This window comes from Hibiscus syriacus, unplaced genomic scaffold, assembly GCF_006381635.1.
Source record: "Hibiscus syriacus cultivar Baekdansim isolate YM2019G1 unplaced genomic scaffold, ASM638163v2 tig00003973_pilon, whole genome shotgun sequence".
Taxonomy (NCBI): domain Eukaryota; kingdom Viridiplantae; phylum Streptophyta; class Magnoliopsida; order Malvales; family Malvaceae; genus Hibiscus; species Hibiscus syriacus.
Genome location: NW_024061989.1, coordinates 1 through 23,907, shown reverse-complemented (window position 1 = coordinate 23,907; position 23,907 = coordinate 1). Strand labels below are relative to the sequence as shown.

At 32.6% G+C, this 23,907-nt stretch overlaps 4 protein-coding genes, 1 long non-coding RNA gene and 1 pseudogene across 5 annotated transcripts; 1 reads left to right on the top strand and 5 right to left on the bottom strand.

Moving 5' to 3' along the window:
• Positions 1 to 3,911: 3,911 nt before the first annotated feature.
• Positions 3,912 to 4,374, bottom strand: LOC120184909 (NADPH-dependent aldehyde reductase-like protein, chloroplastic; the record flags this gene model as incomplete). Its single annotated transcript, XM_039189265.1, has 1 exon — positions 3,912 to 4,374. A coding segment is annotated over one exon (414 nt), but the record flags the coding sequence as incomplete, so codon positions are not given.
• Positions 4,375 to 15,397: 11,023 nt separating this feature from the next.
• Positions 15,398 to 16,371, bottom strand: LOC120184898 (NADPH-dependent aldehyde reductase-like protein, chloroplastic). Its single transcript, XM_039189259.1, has 2 exons — positions 16,361 to 16,371; positions 15,398 to 15,854 (listed from the first exon to the last, which is right to left on the bottom strand). Exons 1-2 carry the CDS (start codon positions 16,369 to 16,371, stop codon positions 15,446 to 15,448), a joined length of 420 nt encoding a protein of 139 aa, XP_039045190.1. The 3' UTR covers positions 15,398 to 15,445.
• Positions 16,372 to 16,538: 167 nt separating this feature from the next.
• Positions 16,539 to 17,837, bottom strand: LOC120185028 (annotated as a pseudogene).
• Positions 17,838 to 18,393: 556 nt separating this feature from the next.
• LOC120185021 lies at positions 18,394 to 19,383 on the top strand. The gene is made up of 3 exons (XR_005522088.1): positions 18,394 to 18,762; positions 18,870 to 19,135; positions 19,215 to 19,383. It is a non-coding gene; the product is annotated as an uncharacterized LOC120185021 (long non-coding RNA).
• Positions 19,384 to 19,537: 154 nt separating this feature from the next.
• Positions 19,538 to 20,450, bottom strand: LOC120184888 (photosynthetic NDH subunit of subcomplex B 2, chloroplastic-like). The gene is made up of 2 exons (XM_039189251.1): positions 20,016 to 20,450; positions 19,538 to 19,774 (listed from the first exon to the last, which is right to left on the bottom strand). Exons 1-2 carry the CDS (start codon positions 20,448 to 20,450, stop codon positions 19,538 to 19,540), a joined length of 672 nt encoding a protein of 223 aa, XP_039045182.1.
• A 238-nt stretch (positions 20,451 to 20,688) lies between these two features.
• LOC120185331 (T-complex protein 1 subunit theta-like) lies at positions 20,689 to 23,890 on the bottom strand (the record flags this gene model as incomplete). The annotated part of the gene is made up of 12 exons (XM_039189582.1): positions 20,689 to 21,028; positions 21,120 to 21,177; positions 21,292 to 21,516; positions 21,843 to 21,937; positions 22,166 to 22,288; positions 22,370 to 22,447; positions 22,536 to 22,608; positions 22,804 to 22,937; positions 23,067 to 23,144; positions 23,279 to 23,440; positions 23,552 to 23,698; positions 23,798 to 23,890. Coding segments are annotated over 12 exons (1,335 nt in total), but the record flags the coding sequence as incomplete, so codon positions are not given.
• Positions 23,891 to 23,907: the final 17 nt, after the last annotated feature.

The window sequence follows — 23,907 nt, the reverse complement described above, 5'->3', positions numbered from 1 at the left end:
CATGAAAAATTTGGTATGGTTATTGATTTCTATATGGAGAATAAAATTTTGAGGTTTAAGATGAAATAAATGGATATAAATTAGTTTAAGTATGTATATTTGAGTTAAGAATAGAAAAGTGAATGAAAAATGAAGAATTTAAGTTATTATAGTGAATTTTCGGGCATGAACAGTGATTTTTTGGGTTTAAACGAAATTTCCAGATTGTGCAGGGGGTACAGATTCCCCCCTGAGGGGGTATCAATTCCCCCCTAAAGAAAAAAAAATGGAATTTCTGGAATTTTGGTTCATTAAACTAGCTCAAGTTATTAACATCAAGTTTGAAGTTTAGGCTTCTGATAAGTGTTTTGAAATGTTATAATTATGTAGATATTGAGCCTAAACAAGTTCCGGAATAATCAAAGGATTAGGATCGAATCAAAGCAAGGCTAAGGTGAGTGCAATTTAATTGTACTTAAGTTATCAATCAAACATTGGCTTGTGATGAGCCAGCGACAGAGTTATAATGGTAAGGAGTAATTTATAAAATGTATGTGATCTTTGTGTGTATATGAGTGCATTTTAGTTTATAGGATTATAAGGAATTTGACTTGTGATAAGTCTATTTTCAATAGTTATAATGTATAGAGTATTGATTATAAGAATGTGAATGACATGAAATGTATGTATACTTGATTATATGAATTGATATGTGCTATGCGATTTATGGGATATGCCATATGTGAAAATAAAATATGAACTATAGGAAAGGATTATATGATGTATATATAAGAACATATGTGAACAAAATATAACATGCATGTTTACATGAACACATGAGATATAATATAAGTTATATGATACAACTTATATGATTACATGCACATGTGATATATGTTATATGATATGGACCTATGTGACTACGTGAGAAAGAATATATGTCTATGAGAAGGCATAAGAACAATGTATAAGCTATGTGACATATGAATATGAATCATATGGAAATGTTCTACGTGTAAGTGAACTATGTGATGATATGATATGTGATAAATATGAAAAATAATGCCCATGTTAAATGTCATGAGATCTAGAGGTATAGTTGGTATGCCAAGAGTAGAGGGTCTACGCGGTCCTTCAGGACAAATTCTATGTGGTCCTTCGGGACATATATGTATTCTTTGGAACAAGTATGAGGTCTTTTGAGACACCTACTTGATCCTTGGTATATGTATATGATTCTTAAGGAATTTATATGTGGTCCTTAGGGAAAAATCTTATATGGCACTATGGTGCATTTCTACGTGGCACTTCGGTGCAATTCTACGCGGTCCTTCGGGACAAATTTCTACGTGGCACTTCAGTGCAATTTATACGAGCTGTGGTGACAACATTTGTGCACAACCTCAGTGTACTCACATACCTTCAGTTCTCACCATTGTACCATGGGCTAATAAAGAGACACTAACAAATACAATATATAAGATGCATATGCTTGTGGTGATATGAAAGGTATTGCATGGATTATAGGATGTTATGTGTGTTTGTTTGTGAAATATATGTGTTATATGATATGTATAGAAATGTTCAACACGTGCTTATATGATCACAAGGAATTAGTAACAATAATATGAGTATTGAAAGGCATGTTAATGATATATGTTTTTATATGATATGATAGTATTTGCATATGTATACCTTTTGTTTATATGAAATGATATATGGTTATAGTTATGTTTAATATGCCTCACTAAGTCAACGACTTAGCGTGTGATTGTTTCACGCGTAGGTTCCGAGAAGAGGAAGATTAGTAAAAGTTATGCAAGACATGTCAGTTTCTCCTTTCCAAAGATCAGATCAGAAAATAAATGTATAGTGTGTATTTTGTAATAATGATAGTGGTTGGCATGTAAATAAAGGTTTAAATCCGATATGTTTTAATCGGTTTTGTAAAATCATATGATTGAATTTTATAATGTTTTAAATGTATATATATATGTAAATGGTAAATGTATAGAGATGAACGTTTTAAATTTTATGAATTTATACGTATTTTACGAAAGTTACTGTAGCAGTACCGTAGCAGAGTATTGGTTCCCTGTAGCAGGGGAATCGGTTCCCCTCTTTGAATCTGGAAAATTTTAACATTCGGTACTGTAGCAGGTATTGTTCATACGGTACTGTTTGTACGTATTTTATTGTTCATAAATACGTTTTTGATTGGAAATTGTATACGAAACACAATTTAATAGAATATTGTGGTATTTTCCTAAAATGAGTTCAAATGTTTAAATATTTTGTAAGAAAAAGGTTTTGAAAAGTCAATGTAACATCTCAGACTCGTATTCGGATCAGATACGGGTTGGGTGTTACAAAAAAGAACCAAAATTAATAGTTTAAGTACTAAACGCATTAAGTTTTTAACGGTGAGGTACTAAAATGAAACAAAAAAACTAAGTATTAGGTATGGTTTTGAAAAAAAAATGAAAGTTTAGGTATTAAAATAGATCAAAACTAATAATTTCGGTACTAAATGTGTAGTTTACTCTTTAGATACTAAAACGGACCAAAATGATAGTTTATGTACTAAATGTGTAGTTTACCCAAAGTTTTAAGAGTAAATTACGTGTTTAGTACCTAAATTATTAGTTTTGATCTATTTTAGTACCTAAACTTTTAGTTTTTTTATAAAAACAATGTATAAGTTTAGTTTTTGTTTCACTTTAGTACTTCATCGTTAAAAACTTAATGGACTAGTTAACGTGACATAGCTTCGGTGGACGAACAACTAATTTGAACGGTGGACCACAAAAGAATGACGAGTCGACCAATATAGTATGGTTCAGGCCCATCAGACGATGGAACTTTGAGATCAGAGGATGAAGAAATGGAAGAGTTCACCACTAATTTGGGGAGATTGAGGGTTTTCTGGTGAAACATATGTTGAAATCGCGTTTAAGGGGTCAAAAAGGTGCATGCTAGAAAATTTGCACTTCATCGACCAACGAACTCGTTAATTAAGTTTTTAATGACGAGGTACTAAAATAAAACAAAAACTAAACGTTAGACATGATTTTGAAAAAAAAAGTTTAGGTATTAAAATCATACTAAAACTGATAGTATCGTGAACTATCACATCAATATTGTAGATTGTCATGTAAATTTGTAAATTATCATATAAGCTCGTGACAGTCAACGTTTGATTATGCTATTTAAATGGTTAGATTATTTTTCCTAAGTTTAAGGATCATATTTGGTACAAAAACACGTTCAAGGACTATACTAATTATTTTTTTCAAAAGTTTGAAGGTCTCAGTTACCACTAAACATGTTTTTTAATGTTAATAATACTTTTTTGGATATTACTTATAACAATATTTTGTGTATTTTTTTAAAATTTAATTGATGTCCAATATACATTAACATTATATTCCTATTATAAACTAAAATAAATTTTGTATTAAATTGATTATAAATGGCCGTTGTTATTATTTTTGTATTATTCATCTTTCACATTTTTATATAATTTTAAAATAAAATAGTTGATCATAATTTATATAAATCATTTATTATAGGGTAAATAATCCGTTTAATACCTAAATTATTCGTTTAGTACCTAGATTATTAATTTTGGTTCGTTTTAGTACCTAAAATTTTAATTTTTTCAAAATCATACTTAAGGTTTAGTTTTTATTTCATTTTAATACCCGTTCAAAATTTAACGTTAAATTATAAAAAAATTGAAGGTTTAGATACTAAAACAGATCAAAACTAATAATTTAGGTACTAAATTAGTTAAGTTTTTAACGGCGGGTACTAAAATAAAATGAAAAAAAATGTTAGGTATGATTTTGAAAATTTAAAAGTTTAAGTACTCAAATAGACTAAAACTGATAATTTAAATACTAACGTGTAGTTTACCCTATATTATATGATGCATACTCCATACTTTCAAACATCATACAATGCAGATTCAAACATGTATCAAGCGTAGCCGCTGTTGACGCGAATGGTTTCTCCATCAATCCACTCGCTAACATCGGTAGCCAAGAAACCGACAACTGGAGCGACGTCTTCGCTCCGACCAAGCCGATTATGTGGAGATTCATCGATACACCTCTGCACCACTTCTTTACTTCTTCCGGTAAAGAACATCTCCGTCGCAATCGGCCCCGGTGCCACACAGTTTGCAGTGATACCGGTTCCTTTGAGTTCCTTTGCTAGTATTTTTACCATAACCTCAATTGTTGCCTTCGATGCAGCATATGCTACGAATCCCGGCCACAATGAAGCTACCGCCGATGATGATATTAATATAATCCGACCACCGCCGCCGCGCTTCAACCTGTTGGCAGCTTCCTTGGCACACAAGAATGCCCCTCTTGTGTTTACACTGAAATGATATGTTTAGAAAATGAATAATAATAATAATGCTCCATAGTTAATAAATTAGGTGTATCATACATGGCATAAATAATAATAAATTAATATCCATGTCATCATTATGGTAAAAAATTCACTTATACTTTCATATCATTTAAATTTCAACGATTTAATATTTTAATTACAATAAAATCTAATTTTAATATTATACTCGAATTCTAAAAAAGTTATCGATAAAAATAATGATAAAATACACAAATGATATAGATTATAAGATATTGTTTTGTTAAATCTCCTACTATTAAAAGTAACAAAATAAACCCTCGAGTATAAGGTGTTTGTTGTTAAGTTCATCGATTATTGAAAAATTATAAAATGATCATCCGACTATTAATATGTTCTAAACTCGTTATGTTTCGTTAAAAATTAACAATCATTAGAGTTGGATGTTAACTTCCTGATTAGAATATGATAAAGAGTTATATTTTAACGATGTCTACTAACGCCACCACTATTGCTTTCAAACAATGACTCAACGCCATAATGTAAACGGAGAGCCGATCCATAAAATAACTCAAACGATTATGGAATTAAATTTTATCATATCTTAGTTAACAGGTTAACATCCAACTCAGATGATCGTTAAATTTTTAACAAAAAATGATGAACTTGAAACATATAGATAGACAATTGACTATTTTGTAACTTTTCATCGTCATATACTCAACAAAATAACGTCATGTAAATGGGAACTATTTTGTAACTTTTAGAGTCACTTTGTTTCACTGTAATTGATTGTGAAACTGTTTTCTCATTTTTCAATGTTTGGCTGACCGAAAACAAATGATCAATTTAATTCATTTTCCTCATTAACTGAATTTCATTTTCATGAAAATGACTTACAACCTGATTTTTTATAAGTCATTTTACGAACTTTTCAATCCAAAGCATAAACGCTCAAAATATTATTATTTTATATATTTAATAGTAATGTATTATTTTAGTATCATTTAATAAAAAATTTAATTATTAAATTATATTTATTACTAATTTTAATAATATAATGTTATATTTTTGTTTTTATAATTATATTATTAGAATATATAATATTATACTTTTATTTTAATAATATATAATAAATTATCAATAAAATTAATATTATTTATTAATTTCATAACAGTAATATTATTGAATTATTGAATATTTAAAATATGTTTCCTAAAATATAATATAATATTCTTATTTTAATATTATAATATTTAATATTTTAATAACACTATTATTTTAATAAGTAATAATTAATAATATTTTATTTTAATAAATAATTAATATAATTTATAATAAATTTTTTAATAAAATATAATAATCTCAATATTTTTATTTATAAGATTATAGATATACTATTTTAATAATATTATTAAATAAATTATTCTAATATTTTAAAAATGATATTATTATTTTTTATTAAATAGTACTACTTATTGTATTTGTAACATCCCAATTTTTGGGTTACTAGTTTCAGGTTTACTTGAGAGATTTGTGGACCTAGTGGGGTTTGTAATTAAAATCATTGGATCGAGTGAGGGCTTAATTGAGTTGGAATTGAGCCTAATTAGCCATAAAAATGAGGTTTTTAAATTGTAGAAAAATGAGGAAGACTTATTGTGCAATTGCCCCATTTTAAAAAGATGAAGGTTTTTATCTCTTACATTTGCTTCTCCTCTTTATTTATTAATTTCCTTCTCATTTCTCCCATTCTTCCTCTTCAAGTTCCATAACTCAAAGAGAAAGTGGGGATTTTATCATCCAATCACTAGAGGAGAGTGTTTGGTGGTTAAAGAGCTCTATTTCGGGATTCTAACATCAATGTAGTGTATTTCTAATCATTTTGGTGTTAAGGCTTTCATAATCATAAAGTTTTGTTGAGATTTTAGTTTTTAAGCATTTCTAGGGTTTATGCTTGATTTCAAGATTAGATGACGAAATTGATACAAAGAATGTATTTTTATGCCACTTTAAGACCCTAAATAACTTCCTAAAGCTTTAGCACATGATTAGGAACCAAACTAATACATTTGAGATGATTTTTAGGTTTTTTCGAGCTTAAATAAAAGTATAAGTACTAAAACGAACCAAAATTAATAGTTTAGGTACTAAACGCATTAAGTTTTTAACGGTGAGGTACTAAAATGAAACAAAAAAAAAGCTAAGTATTAGGTATGGTTTTGAAAAAACTGAAAGTTCGGGTACTAAAATAGATCAAAACTAATAATTTAGGTACTAAATACGTAGTTTACTCTTTATGTACTAAAACAGACCAAAACGATAGTTTATGTACTAAATGTGTAGTTTACCCAAAATTTTAAGAGTAAAGTACGCGTTGAGTACCTAAATTATTAGTTTTGATCTATTTTAATAGTTAAACTTTCAGTTTTTTTTAAAACCATGTATAAATTTAGTTTTTTTGTTTCACTTTAGTGCCTCGTCGTTAAAAACTTAATGGACTGATTAACGTGGCATAGCTCTGGTAGGCGGGCAACTAATCTGAACGGTGGACCACAAAAGAATGACAAGTCGACCAATATAGTCTGGTTTCAGGCCCATCAGACGATGGACTTTGTAAATCGGAGGATGAAGAAATCGAAGAGTCCATCACTAATTTGGGGAGATTGAGGATTTTTCGATGAAACTGAGGTTGAAATCGCGTTCAAGGGATCGAAAAGGTGCATGCTATAAAATTTGCACTTTATCGACCAACAAACTCGTTAATTAAGTTTTTAACGACAATATACTAAAATAAAACAAAACCTAAACGTTAGGTATGCTTTTAAAAAAATAAAAATTTATGTATTAAAACGGACCAAAACTGATAATTTAAATACTCAATTTTTAATTTTATAATTTTATAATCATTAGAGTAAAAATAAATGACTTAAATTAATAGTATAAAATAAAAATATATTAATAATTTTAATAGTTTATCTTCACTCATCCAACATTCTTTATCCTACCCATAGATATGTTAATATTTATATTAATAATTAAAATTTTGGATGAAATTAGTGTACTAAGTTAATTTAGTGGATTAAAATTCATAATTATGATCATACAAGTATAATGTATAATATTATCATAAAATATGGTATAAAATTAAATGACTAATTATAATACATGTGACATAAGGTATTAGAAGTATTATTAATTTTTTTAAAAAAGTTAAACGTTTTGTACAATTTTATCGAAGGAGAAATCTTACAAAACGAATTCCACCACCACGAACCTCGTTACAAAATCTCTTTAAACCTAATTGAAGAAAAAAGAGTGCATCGTGGTGATGTCAACAACACTAGATTCTTGCACACACAAACTATCACATGAGGACAGCTCTCTCACCACCCTGCAAAGGGACCAAAACACTTGCATAAAACCACTCGGTAAATATGTCACGGACCACAAGCCTACAACCGAGGTCAGCCCATGAGAGGCGTCGAAGTTCCAAGGGCGTGACAAATATCACCTACCACTCGAAAGAAAACCAGCAGGGACCATCAGCACCAACACGCATATAACATGGTCATAAACACACGAACATCTTCCACTTATCTGCTGCAAACTAACATCCCAAAAGAACGCCGATCCAACATGCAAACACAGTAGGGCACGATCCCTCACAACTCACTACAGCCACTAATGCCTCATTCTAACATTCCATGATCAAGAAAGCAAAGCTAAACCCTTACCAAATAAATCCCAGCAACCCTAGCTTACAGAAGTATAACATTACGATTTCAGAACCATGCTTCCCTACGTAAAAGAACAGAACTCTGCAACAACACCCTCAACATTACCACATGATCCTAGCACAGACTCATAAAAGCATCTAATAAAGTCGATAAGCTGCGGGGTTGACTCTGGTCATTTATATCATGAAAATAAAAGTGTAGTTGCCATCAAATTGTATTTATAATTTGATGAGTGACAAAATTATATATCATACGACAGTTAGTTTAATAATCAGATATATAAAGAAATAATAGTCTCAAGAACAGAGCAACTTGTATTTTTCTATTATTCCGTCAGAGTTCAACCTTTTATGTAATCTTCATATCTCAATCTTTTAGACAATCTCCAAAAATGAATTCAGGTGTGCTTCCACAAATCTAAGGGTCCATTTGATTTTAAAAAATATAGACTATTTTTATTTTTCGTTTTTTAGAAAATAGAAAACGTTGAAGAAAATGTGTTTGGTTGTAAGATTGAAAAATAATTTCTGGAAAATGAAATAAAAAATAGGTGAAAATATGAAAACATAAAAAAGACGTTTTTCAATATTTTCATTAAAATTATTTTTAAAATTTTTAAAATATGATATCTAGATTTTTAATTTAACTTATACAAGTTTAAATCATTCTAACAATAATTTTTTGATTTAATGATAGTTAAAATACTCAAACTTTTGTGAAAAATCAATATGGTCCCTAAACTTTTTTACACTCAATGTAGTCCATAAATTAATTTTTTAATAATTTAATTTTGTAGCATTTTTATAATTAATGTATTCAAAATCTTAGTAATTGTTTATATTTTTAATCTAAATATATTTTTTTAATTTGTTTAAAAATTAAATAAGTTCTTAAATTTTCTAAAATAATCAATTAAGTTCATCTATCATATCATCGTCCATCGAGTACTACCACAATAGTATCGTGAACTATCACATCAATATTGTAGATTGTCATGTAAATTTGTGAAGTGTCATATAAGTGTTGTGACAATCAATGTTTGATTCTGTTATTTAAATGGTTAGAATATTTTTTCTAAGTTTAAGGATAATATTTGGTACAAAAACACGTTCAAGGACTAAACAAATTATTTTTCTCAAAAGTTTGAAGGTCTCAATTACCACTAAACATATTTGTTTTTAATTGTTAATGATACTTTTGTGTGATATTGCTTATAACAATATTTTTGTGTATTTTTAAAATTTAATTGATGTCCAATATACATTAACATTATATTCTTATTATAAACTCAAATAAATTTTGTGTTATGCAATTTCTTATCAATTTTATTGTGTTATATTTACATAACTCAAATGTTAAATTTATGCAATGATGTTTTTAATAATAATAGTTTAATTTAATTATTTAATAACTATTTATTTATTTCTATTTTAAAAAATTAGATACCACATACAGTTGTACTATTTTAACTTTGAATTCAAGTTTTTATTTATATTAACCAAACATATTTTCTAATTTTCAATTTTTTCAAAAACTGAAATGAAAACTATTTTTGAAAACAAAAAAAATGAAAATAGAAAATAATTTTTAGAACCAAACAGACCCTAATAATCTATTCTTAATGTTTGACATGATTAAATATTATAATTGTTGTTGTTGTTGTTGTTGTTGTTATTATTATTATTATTATTATTATTAATCTGAGATAAGTACAATATAGTAGCTGTTTAAAGATAAATATTAAACGCTTACACTATTGACATTCCTGGTGCTCGAACCTAAGACATCAAGAAATAATAAATATTATTATTATTTTTAAACAAATAGAATTGGCCAATTATTCTAGTTAAATAATAATAATTTATTTTAAATTATACTTAATATAATTATAATAAGATTTTAATTTTTTATGAATTTAAATAATTAATTAAAAATTAATTTTAAAAACTAAATCACATTTTATATAGTTTATATATGAATTTTTCATCGCTCTACCTATAACCCCCTCAGACCGATGCAGATAACCCAATCTGATCTGGAGTGTCACATTAGGGCCACCGGAGCGACCCACTGTAAAAATAGCAGAAAATTTAAAACTTTTATTAAAACATGTAACTTATAAAATGATTTATCAGTATGCAGAAATAAAAAGATTTCCAGACTCGTATATAAAACAAAATACAATTACATGCCCCCTAATCACATGTAACATACTCTGCAAACAACGTCGGAAGAACTCCCTTACTGATATCGATAGTTGCACTGGTACAATTCTTTTATCCTGCAATGGTGAGTAATAGAGTGAGCTTCGAAAAGCTCAGTAATACAGAACTATCAGGTGATGCTATAGGACATGCAGATAAATGGAAAGCCATATAGTTTCCTTATTGAATCAGACGTATACAAATTTTCGAGATAATCTGAGGTTCCACTGGTAGTTCATCGAATAGAAACCATAAAGATCTTAGGTCCTAGGAAGCATTCATAGTATGACATTTTCAAGAGATCGAATAGGATGTCTAGTGTGTTCCAACAGTACGATAAAATCATAATAGGTACACTAATCAAATGATAGTTCAGAAAATCTCATAAATCATACTGTAGTGTAGTTTTTTTTAAACTCATAGTTCAAAACTATCGTATAAAGAATTAACATAAGGGAACATCTTAGGGCCTGAGAGCCTATCCAAGAAGGTTTCGGGGCCATGGGGCCTACCTAAGAACACATCTTAGGGCCGCAGGGCCTACCCGAGAATGATCTCAGGGCCGCAGAGCCTACCTAAGAGTCCCATTAGGTCCATAAAAATTTTCCAGCTTGATCAGAGCTGTACTTTACAAATCTGTATCTCCAATATATAGTATATACAATGATACAAATCCATAAGCCATAATCGTTAAGTCGATGCATCCATAAAACAATAACTATAGATTTCAGTGTACCACATGTTAAAACAATAAAACAATTTTTCAAAATATAAGGAACACACTAGAGAATCCAAATATTTTTCATATGTATTTTGTAGTTATCAGTATGGATAACATGAACTTGTGCAATTTGATCGGATTCCAGGAATAAGATCTTATTGAAGAGAATCGATTTCTAACCGATCTAATCAGACATTTCAGATTGATACTTTAGAATTCCACTAAGTTTCCATGTGCATCAGGAAAACGTTGAGGAACATTTATACATAATAATTCTAAATTCAGATTTACTGCGAGTGATTCCATTACCCAAACAATCAAGGGTATTCAGGAATATACTTTGAATTCATAAGATTTCAGCCCAATTGAACCAAATGAGGTATTCAGAATCTTTTCCTTCTGCGTTACTTGCGTTTTCAAACATGACCGAAGTGATTTTAGATGAAAATATAGAATCGAAGATTCAAGTCATTTACAATCTATGACTATCGATCGTATTATCAAACAACTCGAGTTACACAACTCCCAAACTGATGCATATCAACAAATCAATTCATTGTCCTTCCAGTGTATTCACTCTTTAATATCATAATGTATATCCATAGACCATCTCATTACTGAATAGATCTTCCAACAGTCTTTATTTCATTTCCACGTTTCAACGATATCAGGAAATACAGACGTACTTGATTCATGGTTCATAACCCATAAGGACAATTCATCATGTAAGTTCAACAGTGTTTCCAAACTCATCCAATCACCTATTTAATCATCAGTTATTGAGGTTACTTAGTTCGTTTAGTAATCAAGTCTAACTCGGTTACTTCAGAGTTTTCCAGATTAATTCAAACGTTTCTGAATTTCAGATACATATTGTACTTCTTTTCAGTTCAATTTAGTCATATAATAAAGTCATTTTGGTATTCGTGGTTGATTTGTCTCACGAATATCCACTACTTAGTACCAAATGCGCTCTAGAGTTGAGCTGAGCTGATTACTTCCAGAATTAACGTCGAGCCAAACTTGAGAAGACGAACACTTATTCAAGAAATATCTATGCCGTTCAGGTACTGGCATATTATTAAAGTTGATCGTCTCACTTAAGTTGTATTCCATAACTTTTTAAAGGTATTCCAACACCTATTCTTATTTGAATTCCTCAATTAACCCCAAGACATTTACTTAGTCTAGGCCCTAAGGGAATTTTGGTCATTTTGGTGCTTAATGTTTTTCCATTCTTTTCAAAACTTGAGGATATCCATACATTCATGGGCTTGGTGATATTCTTGAATCATTTTCATTCTAGGGGTATTTTGGTCATTTTATAGATCCGGTGTATTTCCATCATTTCCATCCGTCTTATCTTATTATTAAATTTAAACTTATCATTTATTTCCATTCTTTCGAACAATTCAGACAAAAGAACACCCCCGATAATTTATTCTTAACTCGGAGATTTTCAGGTCAATTATCTTCTCGAAAGTTACCAACAGGTTATCAGAAATTTTCTGTGCAAAGACAGGATCTTAACAATTAAATTCGTAATTTATCGATTTAAGTACGAATCCTCAAAGTACTTTCTCGTTCAGGGTCAAATCGGACTATTTTTACCTTTCAATGGCATTTTCGTAGTTTCTTATCCAAATAATTTCGGTATTAACTCTTAACGAAAATAACTATAATTTAGAGATCATATGGTTAATTTCTTTTCAGAACATTCTATAATCTTGAAATGATTCCATTAATATACTTATAGTATCTTGCACAAACTCTCTTGGGATTAAAAACCGGTTATCCAAATTTTCTAAGCAAACTAGCATTTCTTATGCACATCTGTAGTTTTATCAGGTCAATATGTCTTTTCAGAGTTATTAATCAACTTCCAAGGATAATTTTTGTCATTTTACAACATAGGGGTATTTTCATAATTTTACCAAACCGGAGTATTCTCATAATTTATCATCCAAGTACCTTTAATGAGATAAATTATAATTCACATATTCAGGACTGATTCCTTTATCACTCAATCACAGAACTTGTAATTTAATAGAGTCTTAACTAATTTATCACTTAAATCGTATTCAGTTCCAATCCATCCATAATCAAACAGACATAATAGACCAATCATATATATGTCCATGCATTTATCCATTATCAACATGTTCCATAAAAGCATAAAGAGGTAGTAATGTATTACCTCGATTTCTGTGTCATACTGATCGACCATATAAATTCCATTCAAATGCCTTCGATCTTTAATTCAACTTCCAATAATTCCTCAAATACATAACAACATAAATTTCATCAAGAACGGAGCTTAATTGCGAAAAACGGATCAAACCGGGTGATTAATCAGTGAAAACAGCTTACCGGTTCAAATTTGGCGAAACAGACTTCGGAATCGGACTCAAAACGTCAACAAAACCCAAAATATTACTCTTGAATTCCAGCTCACCAACTTAATTTCTAGCTCCCAATCTCTTTCTAACGAACACGGACAATCTATCGTACAAATACGACTTCAAATAATTTTTCTCGCCATAAAAATAACTTATTAGAATCTAATTAATAATTTGGGGACCCAATTGCTAAAACTAACAACTTTAGGAGTTCATATAATTTTTAATTAATAAAATTAAGGACTAAATCAATCTTAATAAAACCATTATACCATAATCATAACAATATGAAACCTAAGAGACAAGGTTGAATTCTCACCAAACTTGAATGACTGATGTTGTGATTTACCCTTCATCCTTTATTAACTTCATCCTTTATTATTTTTTTTCTAAAACCCACGTGTACCCTTCATTTCTTTCCTTGGTAGCTAAAGTTTGATGCGCACTTTCACTTTCACAAATGGCGACTGGAAGATCCTTTTGGGCGAGATTGATTGCAAGATTGAGAAGCACATAGAGAGGGCTTTTATTAATATCCATCAAAGCTTTATGAATGTGCATATCAGATTCCCGGCGTCGCTCCCAGTGGAATACCTTCCAATAATGAAAAAAATGGGGGAAAACCTTCTTATAAAGCTCATGTTTCTTCTCGAGGAAGGAGCAGTCGAGGGAGTGGGTGGAGGGATCGTAGAGAAGCTCGAAACTGTTGAAGATCTCGACGGTGCGACCCCTCTGGACACCTATGACACATGCGTAGACTCGAGGGGCTGACTATTGGTTTTCGACGCCGTTGACGGTGGAGGAGTGGAGATGAGTAGATGAGGGTTCATCTGAGACTTGACCCGAGTGTAGTGCTCGGATATGTTTACGATTACTAGTGGATGAAGCTTGAAGGTTAGACCACTGCTCGACGATAACGCCATTCTTTGATTTCGAAATTTGATTGTATTTTTCTCAGTTTGCGTCGATGCTTTGCTTTTAATATTTTTTTTTGAATTATTGAATGTCATTATCCTTAATTTATTCCCATCTCATCCAACATTTTGTTCACATTCTACCTAAGTCTGAACAAACAACGTGAATGCTATAACTAGCTAAAACCAATGAAGGAAAATTTTACACTTAAAGTCCTCAATCTATTAAAAATTCATTGATAATTAAAATTTTAATTATAACTCTTATATAAATATCATAAAATTTTAACTCATAGATTGAGGTGTTACACTACCTATAATCATTATTGACTTTGTTTTACTTTTTACGTTATTTTTCTTTCACCTATATCTTGAATATAACAAAACCCAATCTATTTTAAATCCTTGATTAAATTAATTATACCAATAATCAGTTGGTCTAGTGGGATGAGATACTAGGTCTCTTAAGTAAGGTTAGGGGTTCGAATCTTGGCGTTTGCGAATAGAGCAAACTGGGTTGGGAGAGTCACCCTCGCCTCTGCAGTACCCGATCTGAATTAGTCGGTCAATAGATCGGATATCAGTTATTAATTTAAAAAAAACTGGTTATAAATGGCCGTTGTTATTATTATTGTATTATTCATCTTTTACATTTTTATATAATTTTAAAATAAAATAGTTGATCATAATTTATATAAATCATATATTATAGGGCAAATAATCCGTTTAATACCTAGATGATTAATTTTGGTTCGTTTTAGTACATAAAATTTTAATTTTTTTCAAAATCATACTTAAGGTTTTGTTTTGTTTTTATTTCATTTTAGTACTCTTTCAAAATTTAACGTTAAATTATAAAAAAAATGAAAGTTTAGATACTAAAACAGATCAAAACTAATAATTTAGGTACTAAATGAGTTAAATTTTTAAAGACGGGTTCTAAAGTAAAATGAAAAATAAATGTTAGGTATTATTCTGAAAAACTAAAAGTTTAAGTACTAAAATAGACTAAAACTGATAATTTAAATACTAACGTGTAATTTACCCTATATTATATGATGCATACTCCATACTTACAAACATACAATGCAGATTCAAACATGTATCAAGCACAGCCGCTGTTGACGCGAATGGTTTCTCCATTAATCCACTCCCTAACAACGGTAGCCAAGAAACCGACAACTAGTGCGACGTCTTTGCTCCGACCAAGCCGATTATCCGGAGATTCATCGATACACCTCTGCACCACTTCTTTACTTCTTCCGGTAAAGAACATCTCCGTCGCAGTCGGCCCTGGTGCCACACAGTTTGCAGTGATACCGGTTCCTTTGAGTTCCTTTACTAGTATTTTTACCATAACATCGATTGCTGCCTTAGATGCAGCGTATGCTCCGAATCCCGGCCACAATGAAGCTACAGCCGATGATGATATTAATATAATCCGACCACCGCCGCCGCGCTTCAACCTGTTGGCAGCTTCCTTGGCACACAAGAATGCCCCTCTTGTGTTTACACTGAAATAACATATTTAGAAAATGAATAATAATAATAATGCTCCATAGTTAATAAATTAGGTGTATCATACATGGCATAAATAATAATAAATTAAAATCCATGTCATCATTATGGTAAAAAATTCACTTATATCTTCATATCATTTAAATTTCAACGATTTAGTATTTTAATTACAATAAAATCTATTTTTCATATTATACTCGAATTCTAAAAAAGTTATCGATAAAAATAATGATAAAATACACAAATGATATAGATTATAAGATATTGTTTTGTTAAATCTTCTATTATTAAAAGTAACAAAATAAACCCTCGAGTATAATGCATTTTTTGTTAAGTTCATCGATTATTAAAAAATTATAAAATAGTCATTCGACTATTAATATGTTCTAAACTCGAGTTGGCTGTTTACTTCCTGATTAGAATATGATAAAGAGTTATATTTCAACCGAAAATGTTAAAAAGTTAAAATTTTTAAGTTATGCTCAACAACAAAATGTTATACTTTTTTAACATTTTCGATTGCTTTTATTTTTTTACCGTTCCTTAATCTTAAATAAGACTATAGTTAGGGTTCAAATGCATGTATAAGTGATCATGTTAGGGTTTAAATGCATGGGGACTAGTGGGAGGAAATGCTGTAAAACAATATATGGATGAAACACTAAAGTTGTCTTCAAAAGATTATTCAAACGTGCTCAAATAGATCTTTCTTATGAATATGATCCCTTGATCTGATGCATAACATGTATCAAACGTAGCCGCTGTTGACACGAATGGTTTCTCTGTTAACCCACTCACTGGCATCGGTAGCCAAGAAACCGACAACCGGAGCAACGTCTTCGCTTCGACCAAGACGATTATGTGGAGATTCATCGATACACCCCTGCACCATTTCTTCACTTTTTCCAGTAAAGAACATCTCTGTTGCAATCGGTCCCGGTGCCACACAGTTTGCAGTGATACCAGTTCCTTTGAGTTCCTTTGCTAGTATTTTCACCATCGCCTCTATTGCTGCCTTCGATGCGGCGTATGCTCCATATCCCGGCCTCAGTGCAACCACCATTGATGAAGACATCAATATAATTCGACCGCCGCCTCCGTGCCTCAGCCTGTTGGCAGCTTCCTTGGCACACAAGAATGCCCCTCTTGTGTTCACACTGAAATAACATGGTTAGAAACTATGAGGGTACTGGATAAAACGAGTCCGGTTTCAATTCGGCTTCAAATACGCCGAGCACGAAAATAAGAATTCCATGGTATGCAACCACTGTAAAATCTACCTAATTCATTCTTCCATGTACCATGTTGCATACATCCCAATTTCCAAATCAAAATCTCATATGACATTTCTCAATAACACAGAGAACTATTTAGTACAATACCAACCTATGTTGTTCGAATAGTAAGAACTTCGATACTCATTCGAATTCAAGTCACCGAGAGAGTTTTCTCACTCATTCAGGAGTTGAGTGGACAACTGTAAATATACTTCGGGTCGACTCGACTCGACTGAAAATCTAACATACTTTTTCGAAGATATTCGACAAAGATATTCTAAGTTTTTTAATCAGCTCTATGAAATTTAGGAAATTTAGAGCAGGTGAACCGAAGGCAGTACCTAAAAGTACTGTCGAAGTCCTCCAAGGAAGAATCGGCAATTTTAGGATACGTAGGATCCAGCACTCCAGCACAGTTAACAAGGATGTGAATCGTTGAGCCAAACGCCTGCTCGGCCTAGTCAAACAGGTGCTTCACGGTTACAGCTTGTGGGTCGTCATCGGAAAACAAAAAATTGATCAGCGCTGCTACGCGATCGGCTTGGTCCGAGCTGGAGGTGTAGTTAATGACGACTTTAGCACCGAGTTCAGCTAGATGAACCGCTATAACTCGGCCAATTCCACGCGATGAACCAGTTACTATAGCAACTCGGTCTTGGAGTGGGCGTGGGTTGGTACTGATCCTCAATGCCATGGATATTGAGTAAGAAAGATTAAAATTTGACGTAGAAGAAGCTGAAGAGAAATGGAAATTGGGTTTGATATCTTTGCTGCAATTCTGTTGAGAATAGTTAGTTACTTTATTCTTAGTTCTATAAGTAGTTAGTTCAGTTTGTTAGCCAGTAATATTTTGCTTTAGCCTTTTTTTTCATGGGTAAACTATGCATATAGTCCCCTACGTTTTAGTTTTGACTGAATTTGGTCACTAGTTTAAAATTAAGGGGAATGATCCTAACGTTATCGATCCGTTCACTTTTAGCCCCTCAGTTGTTAACTCCCGTTTGATTTTAGTCCCTTGGCCATGTTAGGGACTTAAACAAAAGAGGTTAACGAAAATTAACGAATGATAGACTAAAATCGAACGGATCAATAACGTTAAGTAATATTTCATCTTAATTTTTAAATTGATGACCGTAGTCGTAGACCCTAAACATAAGGGACTATCCACATAGTTTACTCTTTTTTCATTCCAATGTGAGGTTTCTCAACAAAACTCTCAGCATATGGTTCAATAAGGTCTTTCCCAGTTCCTCATGAGTCTTAGTGAGACTTATGCGGCAATAAAAAGTCAAATTTTTATGATACAATCCCTCCCTTCAATCAGCTGGACTTTATGATTGTGCAAGAAGAGTCTCATCGGATTCATCTTCCTAGAAATTCATCACTCATCGAAACCACTGTTATGTATTTAAGTGTTTTGGTAGAAATGGTTGTCGCAAGTTCACAATGTGATCACTGCAAGATCAAGGATCACAAGTGGGAGAATTGTTATCGGCTTGTTGGTTGTTCCTAGATTTAAAATCACCAAGAAAAAAGAGCTTCAGAAAATCATGTATTTGTGACTTCCCTTTTAATAATCCCGTGCACCTCCCGTGTCTGAGCAGAGAAAATCCCTAATTCATCCATGGTAATCCCTAACCCTCGCTGATTGATCCTCAATTTCTTCTTGTTGAGCCTTCTTCTTCTTCTCCAATCCTGACAATACCCTCTCTTGAAATGATCCTTGTCCCCAAGGATCGAAGGTAGGAAACTGAGCCTTCAAAACTATAAATCCTCCCAAGTATCGTGATTGTCATCCAAATTCGTCCAACGCATCAAAAGCTAAGTAACCGACTTATTTTGATGATTTACAATTCGTTTCCCCAAAATTTTCAATGGTGCAATCCTGAACTGACCATCTTCTTCCATTTTAGGTGGAGTACTGGAAGGAACCGTCGATTCCTCGATCTTCTTTTTCAGCAGACTCGCATGAAAAATTGGGTGGAGTTGAGAGTTCTCTGGTAAGTGCAAACGATAAGCCACTTGCCCAAATTTTTCAAGCACCTTGTATGGACCATAATACTTGGCTGCCAATTTCAGGTTTTTTCCGAAGGCAAGAGAAGTTTGACGATATGGTTGAAGCTTGAGGTAATCTTCATCACCCTCATGAAATTGTCTTTCAGTTCTCTGTTTGTCAGTTTGTTGCTTCATCATGTTTTGTGCATTTTGTAACTATTTTTTTAATAATCTGCCTTAATTTGTCACGATTGTTCATATGTCATTCATGCTTTGTACCTGTGATTCTGTTTGCCAAACCATAATAGGTGGTTTGTATTCATAGAAGGATTGAATGGTGTAAGCTTCAATGTTGTGTGATAAGTGGTATTTTACCAACATTCAGCATGAGGTAGCCACTTTGCTCACTATTTAGGTTTTAAAAAACATAATCCCCGCAAATACTGCTCTAAAAATTGGTTCACTCTTTTTGTTTGGCCATCCGTTTTAGGATGGTAAACAGTGCTGTACAATGTATGGCACTGGTTAAACTCGCATCTTTGTGGCCATTGTTCTTTACAATGACTGCCGTTGCAATGCTTAGGGGATAAAGGGAAATGACATAACTGATATCTAAAGTTCCAGCAACACTGCTTTAACTCAACCTGGAAGAAAACAGATCTCATTACTTCATATGATAGATTTATAGAATACGTTCATACATTATATTAACACAGACAGATCACGAACAGACTCAAACATAAACTAATAATCACAAATAAATTCAGTTTCATCGAAACTCGGTTTGTTCACGGCTCTAAACAAAATCCCATAATTATCTTATAAACAACTAATGAATAGAGTTGAACAACAGACTTCTAAACTATTATGCAAATGGGAAAATACCTGAAGAGCATCAATGGCATCATTATCAGCATCCTTTGCAGTCCAATCATAACCGGATAAAAGCAACCCTTTCGAGCTTTTTTCAGTTGCATCATTGATAACCAAACCAATTCCTCCTTTGGACTTGGTAGAGTCCGTTCCACCGGCAGGGACCATGTAAAGAATCTCCTCTAAGCTATCGTCTTTCCAATATACTTTAGGCTTGTAAGAAGTGACATGAGCATCGGGGTTTCTTAGTCTCAATGGGCTTCCATTTCTTACAGTCAGCTCAACAAACGGAACGCTGTTGGACTCTGAGAATTTAGTGCCTTTGTGACCGAATTTTTCATCGAGAGAGTCGGGAGTGGAAAGGGTAGTTGTAGTAGGAGTTGCAGGAAGAGATGTAGCTCTGATTATGTTTGGTATCGGGAGAGAAAGAGAACAAATGGAGGCCATTGTTGGAAGGAAGAAAATCTTAGCGTCCACACATCAGTGGACTAGCTAAGCTGGTAAGCTCATCCTTTAGCATCTGTTTTTGTTCGTATATGCTTTTCGGCCTACTTTCACTCTCTTTTGCCCCCATTTCATCCAAATTAGTGAATTACTGTGTAATTTATTTTTATCAGGCAACAATATCTATACTAAATAATATCTGGTTTTTAGCAAATTATATGTTTCTTTTAATTGGTGAATATGAAACATCTCAAGTAAATGACGGAATTAAGATGAGAACTAGGATCTAACAAAGCGTTAAACGTCAATGACCAAAGGTGGCAACATTCATCAAATTTACTGATGGAAAAATTACAGAATTGATAAAGACAGAACGGAAATTTCCAAAACAAACGCAAAACTTCGTTTCAACGTGTTTGTAGAATCTCAAAAGATGCCTAAGAGTCCAAAGTCAGCATCGGTGAGATACAAGAGAAACCTAATAGATGATGCTGGCCGGTGACAGACTTAACTTAGTCCTCATCCATTCCTGCAGGCTGTTCTCTCCTTCCTGGACCTCCAGCTGGTTTTGCCATTATAATCTACAGATATGAAAGAATGACATGATAAGCTTGGTTAACGAAAATATCTAAAACCAAAATATATTTTTAAGCTCTGTTTCAAGTTAATTACCTGATCTACTCGTAGTACAGTGCATGCAGCATCGGCAGCATATTTGAGAGCAAAAAACCTGCAGAAAGAAGAAAAAACACGAGAAAAAAAGAGAAATATTGCACTTTTAGTACGTGTCCTTATGCGAAAGAACTCATGAATACGAAAAGGAAAGGATCAAAGTGCGACTTACTTAGTGACATAAAGATCCCAAATATTCTGGGATGACACATCCTTGCAAACCCCATCCTCGGAGTCACCTCCCCCCAAGTCGATGCCCACTTTGATATTTCCAGATGCATGTTTTTCGTACAGCTTAGATATTATATCCATTGGATTAAGTCCAGCATTTTCTGCCAGTGTTCGAGGTACCATTTCAAAACTTTCAGCAAACTTAGCAATGGCATATTGATCCAATCTGCAAAATATTCAATTACCCTATCAACCTCTTCTAGTAATCTAAATATACTGTATATTCCAAAACTTACAAACCTCCAACAGAGTGATAAGACATGCATGATAAATGCAAGATGAAAGAATCGAAAACGATGCTTGATTCACAAAAATCCAGCTCAGCTCATGTATAACATTAAAAAGTGTCACTCGTCCAAAGGCATGGCGGTTAGGCAGGTCAATTGTCATCATGACAAAATATTCTACCATGCCATTTGGCAAGAGCAGCACATAATATGCAGGCTGATACTTCGTAGTAAATAAGTAAAAGTAGAAAAAATAACATATTACCCTGTTTCCTTGAAGGAGAACTCTTTCAATCTTCTAGCCAACTCAATTTCAGTAGCTGCAGCTCCAGGTACCATGCGACTGTCCCTGCACATTGCCTGACCCACAAAAAACATGGCCTTAAGAATGTGATAACCGATAATGATAATTCCCTTGAAATTTACATCCAAAACAAACAAAAAAGACTGTCTCTTCAGGTTAGGAAAAAAACTCAACAAGATTTATCGAGAAATGCTATAATAATTGGAAGAGCTCAATAACGTTTATCGAGAAACGCTATAATACTTGGAAGAATACATAGAAACAAAGTATTCGGCAACAATCACCTTATATGTATTCACTCCATCGTCAACAGCTCTTTCAAGATCATCCAATATACTATCAGTACTTCCTCTCAGCACCACAGTGGCAATCTTGTTCCCACCTTCTTCGCTTCTGACAGCAGTGACCTACAATCAATGGATAATACAAAACAAAATTAACAAAGGACAAGGAGACAAATATGAGTAAAGCAAGCTCTTCATACATACCCGAGAACCACCAATTTCCTCAACTGAAATTGAATCGATAAATCCCAAATCATCAGCCTTTGGTTGGCTGAGTTTCAACTGCCAAAAGAATTAAAGGCGCATTAGATTGCAAACCAAAAGACATTTTCCCCCCTGTATTCTAATATAATCTAGATAGAAAGCTCACAAGAGCAGAAGTTCCTGTTGTGCGACAAAAACGCCTCAGTTCAAATTTTGAGCTGATTTTCAAGACCATTAACCTGCAAGGAAAGAATCCAAACTAGAAATGTTGAACGAGGATGAAAAAGCTACAAAGCAAGATATTTTTTGAATCCAAGAGAAGCCAATCTATCAAACAACTAGCATAAGCACCAATCACTACATATAACATGCATATATCCAACGCTAATCAGAAAAGGAGGGCAATTTAAAATATGGAAGAAAGCTTAGCATACTTGTAACGTTCACAGAAATGCAATGCCATTTCACCAACAGGTCCTCCACTGACGATAACTTTGGCACCAGACTCGGCAACTGCTTTGATTAGCTCCTCAACCTTAGCTTCTTCAGTTTTAGAATAATTCTCTAACTGCAAGATATGTGACAATCTTCAACATTTAGACATATTTGACCAACAAACCCACCCCCAAACTCCAATTACTTATCAGCATAGAGGTAGGCCTATGGCAAAAACATGTATATTATTCTCATGATTTACCTGCTCGGCAGAGTGAATCAATACAGTTCCTTTTGTTTCAGTGGCAGATGAATCAACACCACTGGCAAACACAGCCACCTATAACAAAGTGAACACAAAGCCATAAGTTGAAATACAATAAGACCTCTCTTTACCAATTAAAGAGAATAGTGCAACTGTTATAGAAATTTATTAGTCAACATGAAATGGAAAGGAGAAAAATGATTGTATACCTTTGCCTTCTCCGTATGCTTTATACTTCCCAAGGCATCACCTTTTAAAACCATCCCACGAACAATTGTACAATTATGCAGACCTCCTCCGACAAGCTTTGTGACACGGACATTATCAACATCAAAGTTTGCAGGGTTCTTGGGACAGACTTGGATGCATGCCTAAGATGCAAAAGGAATAAATTAAAAGTAATCATGATATCCTTCAAAATTTATCAGCTAGTAGACAAACACATCGGTGATAGACAAGTGGAGGAATAAGTTGCAAGTTACATCGGCTATGAGAGAACATAATATATCTTCCTGTCCGTGTTGTTTACTAGCAACAGCAGCTTTCATTCGTGTAACAACTTGCTCTTTAACCCGAACATCCATAGTTTCAGAACCTTCCTCCACAAGCTCCCCCAACACCTCAATTGTCTGCAATAAAAGATAGAAACTATAACAAATAATCCGACACTTATCATAATTATCAACCTCACGAGCCATTTAAGTTACTTGGGAAACCAAAAGACTAACCTTGCCAATGGCTTTAGTATATCCACTGATGATCTCACTGGGGTGCAATCCCATCCTAATAAGCTCCTCTGCGCTCTTCTGAAGAAGCGGAAATAAAATCGGCGGCGGGA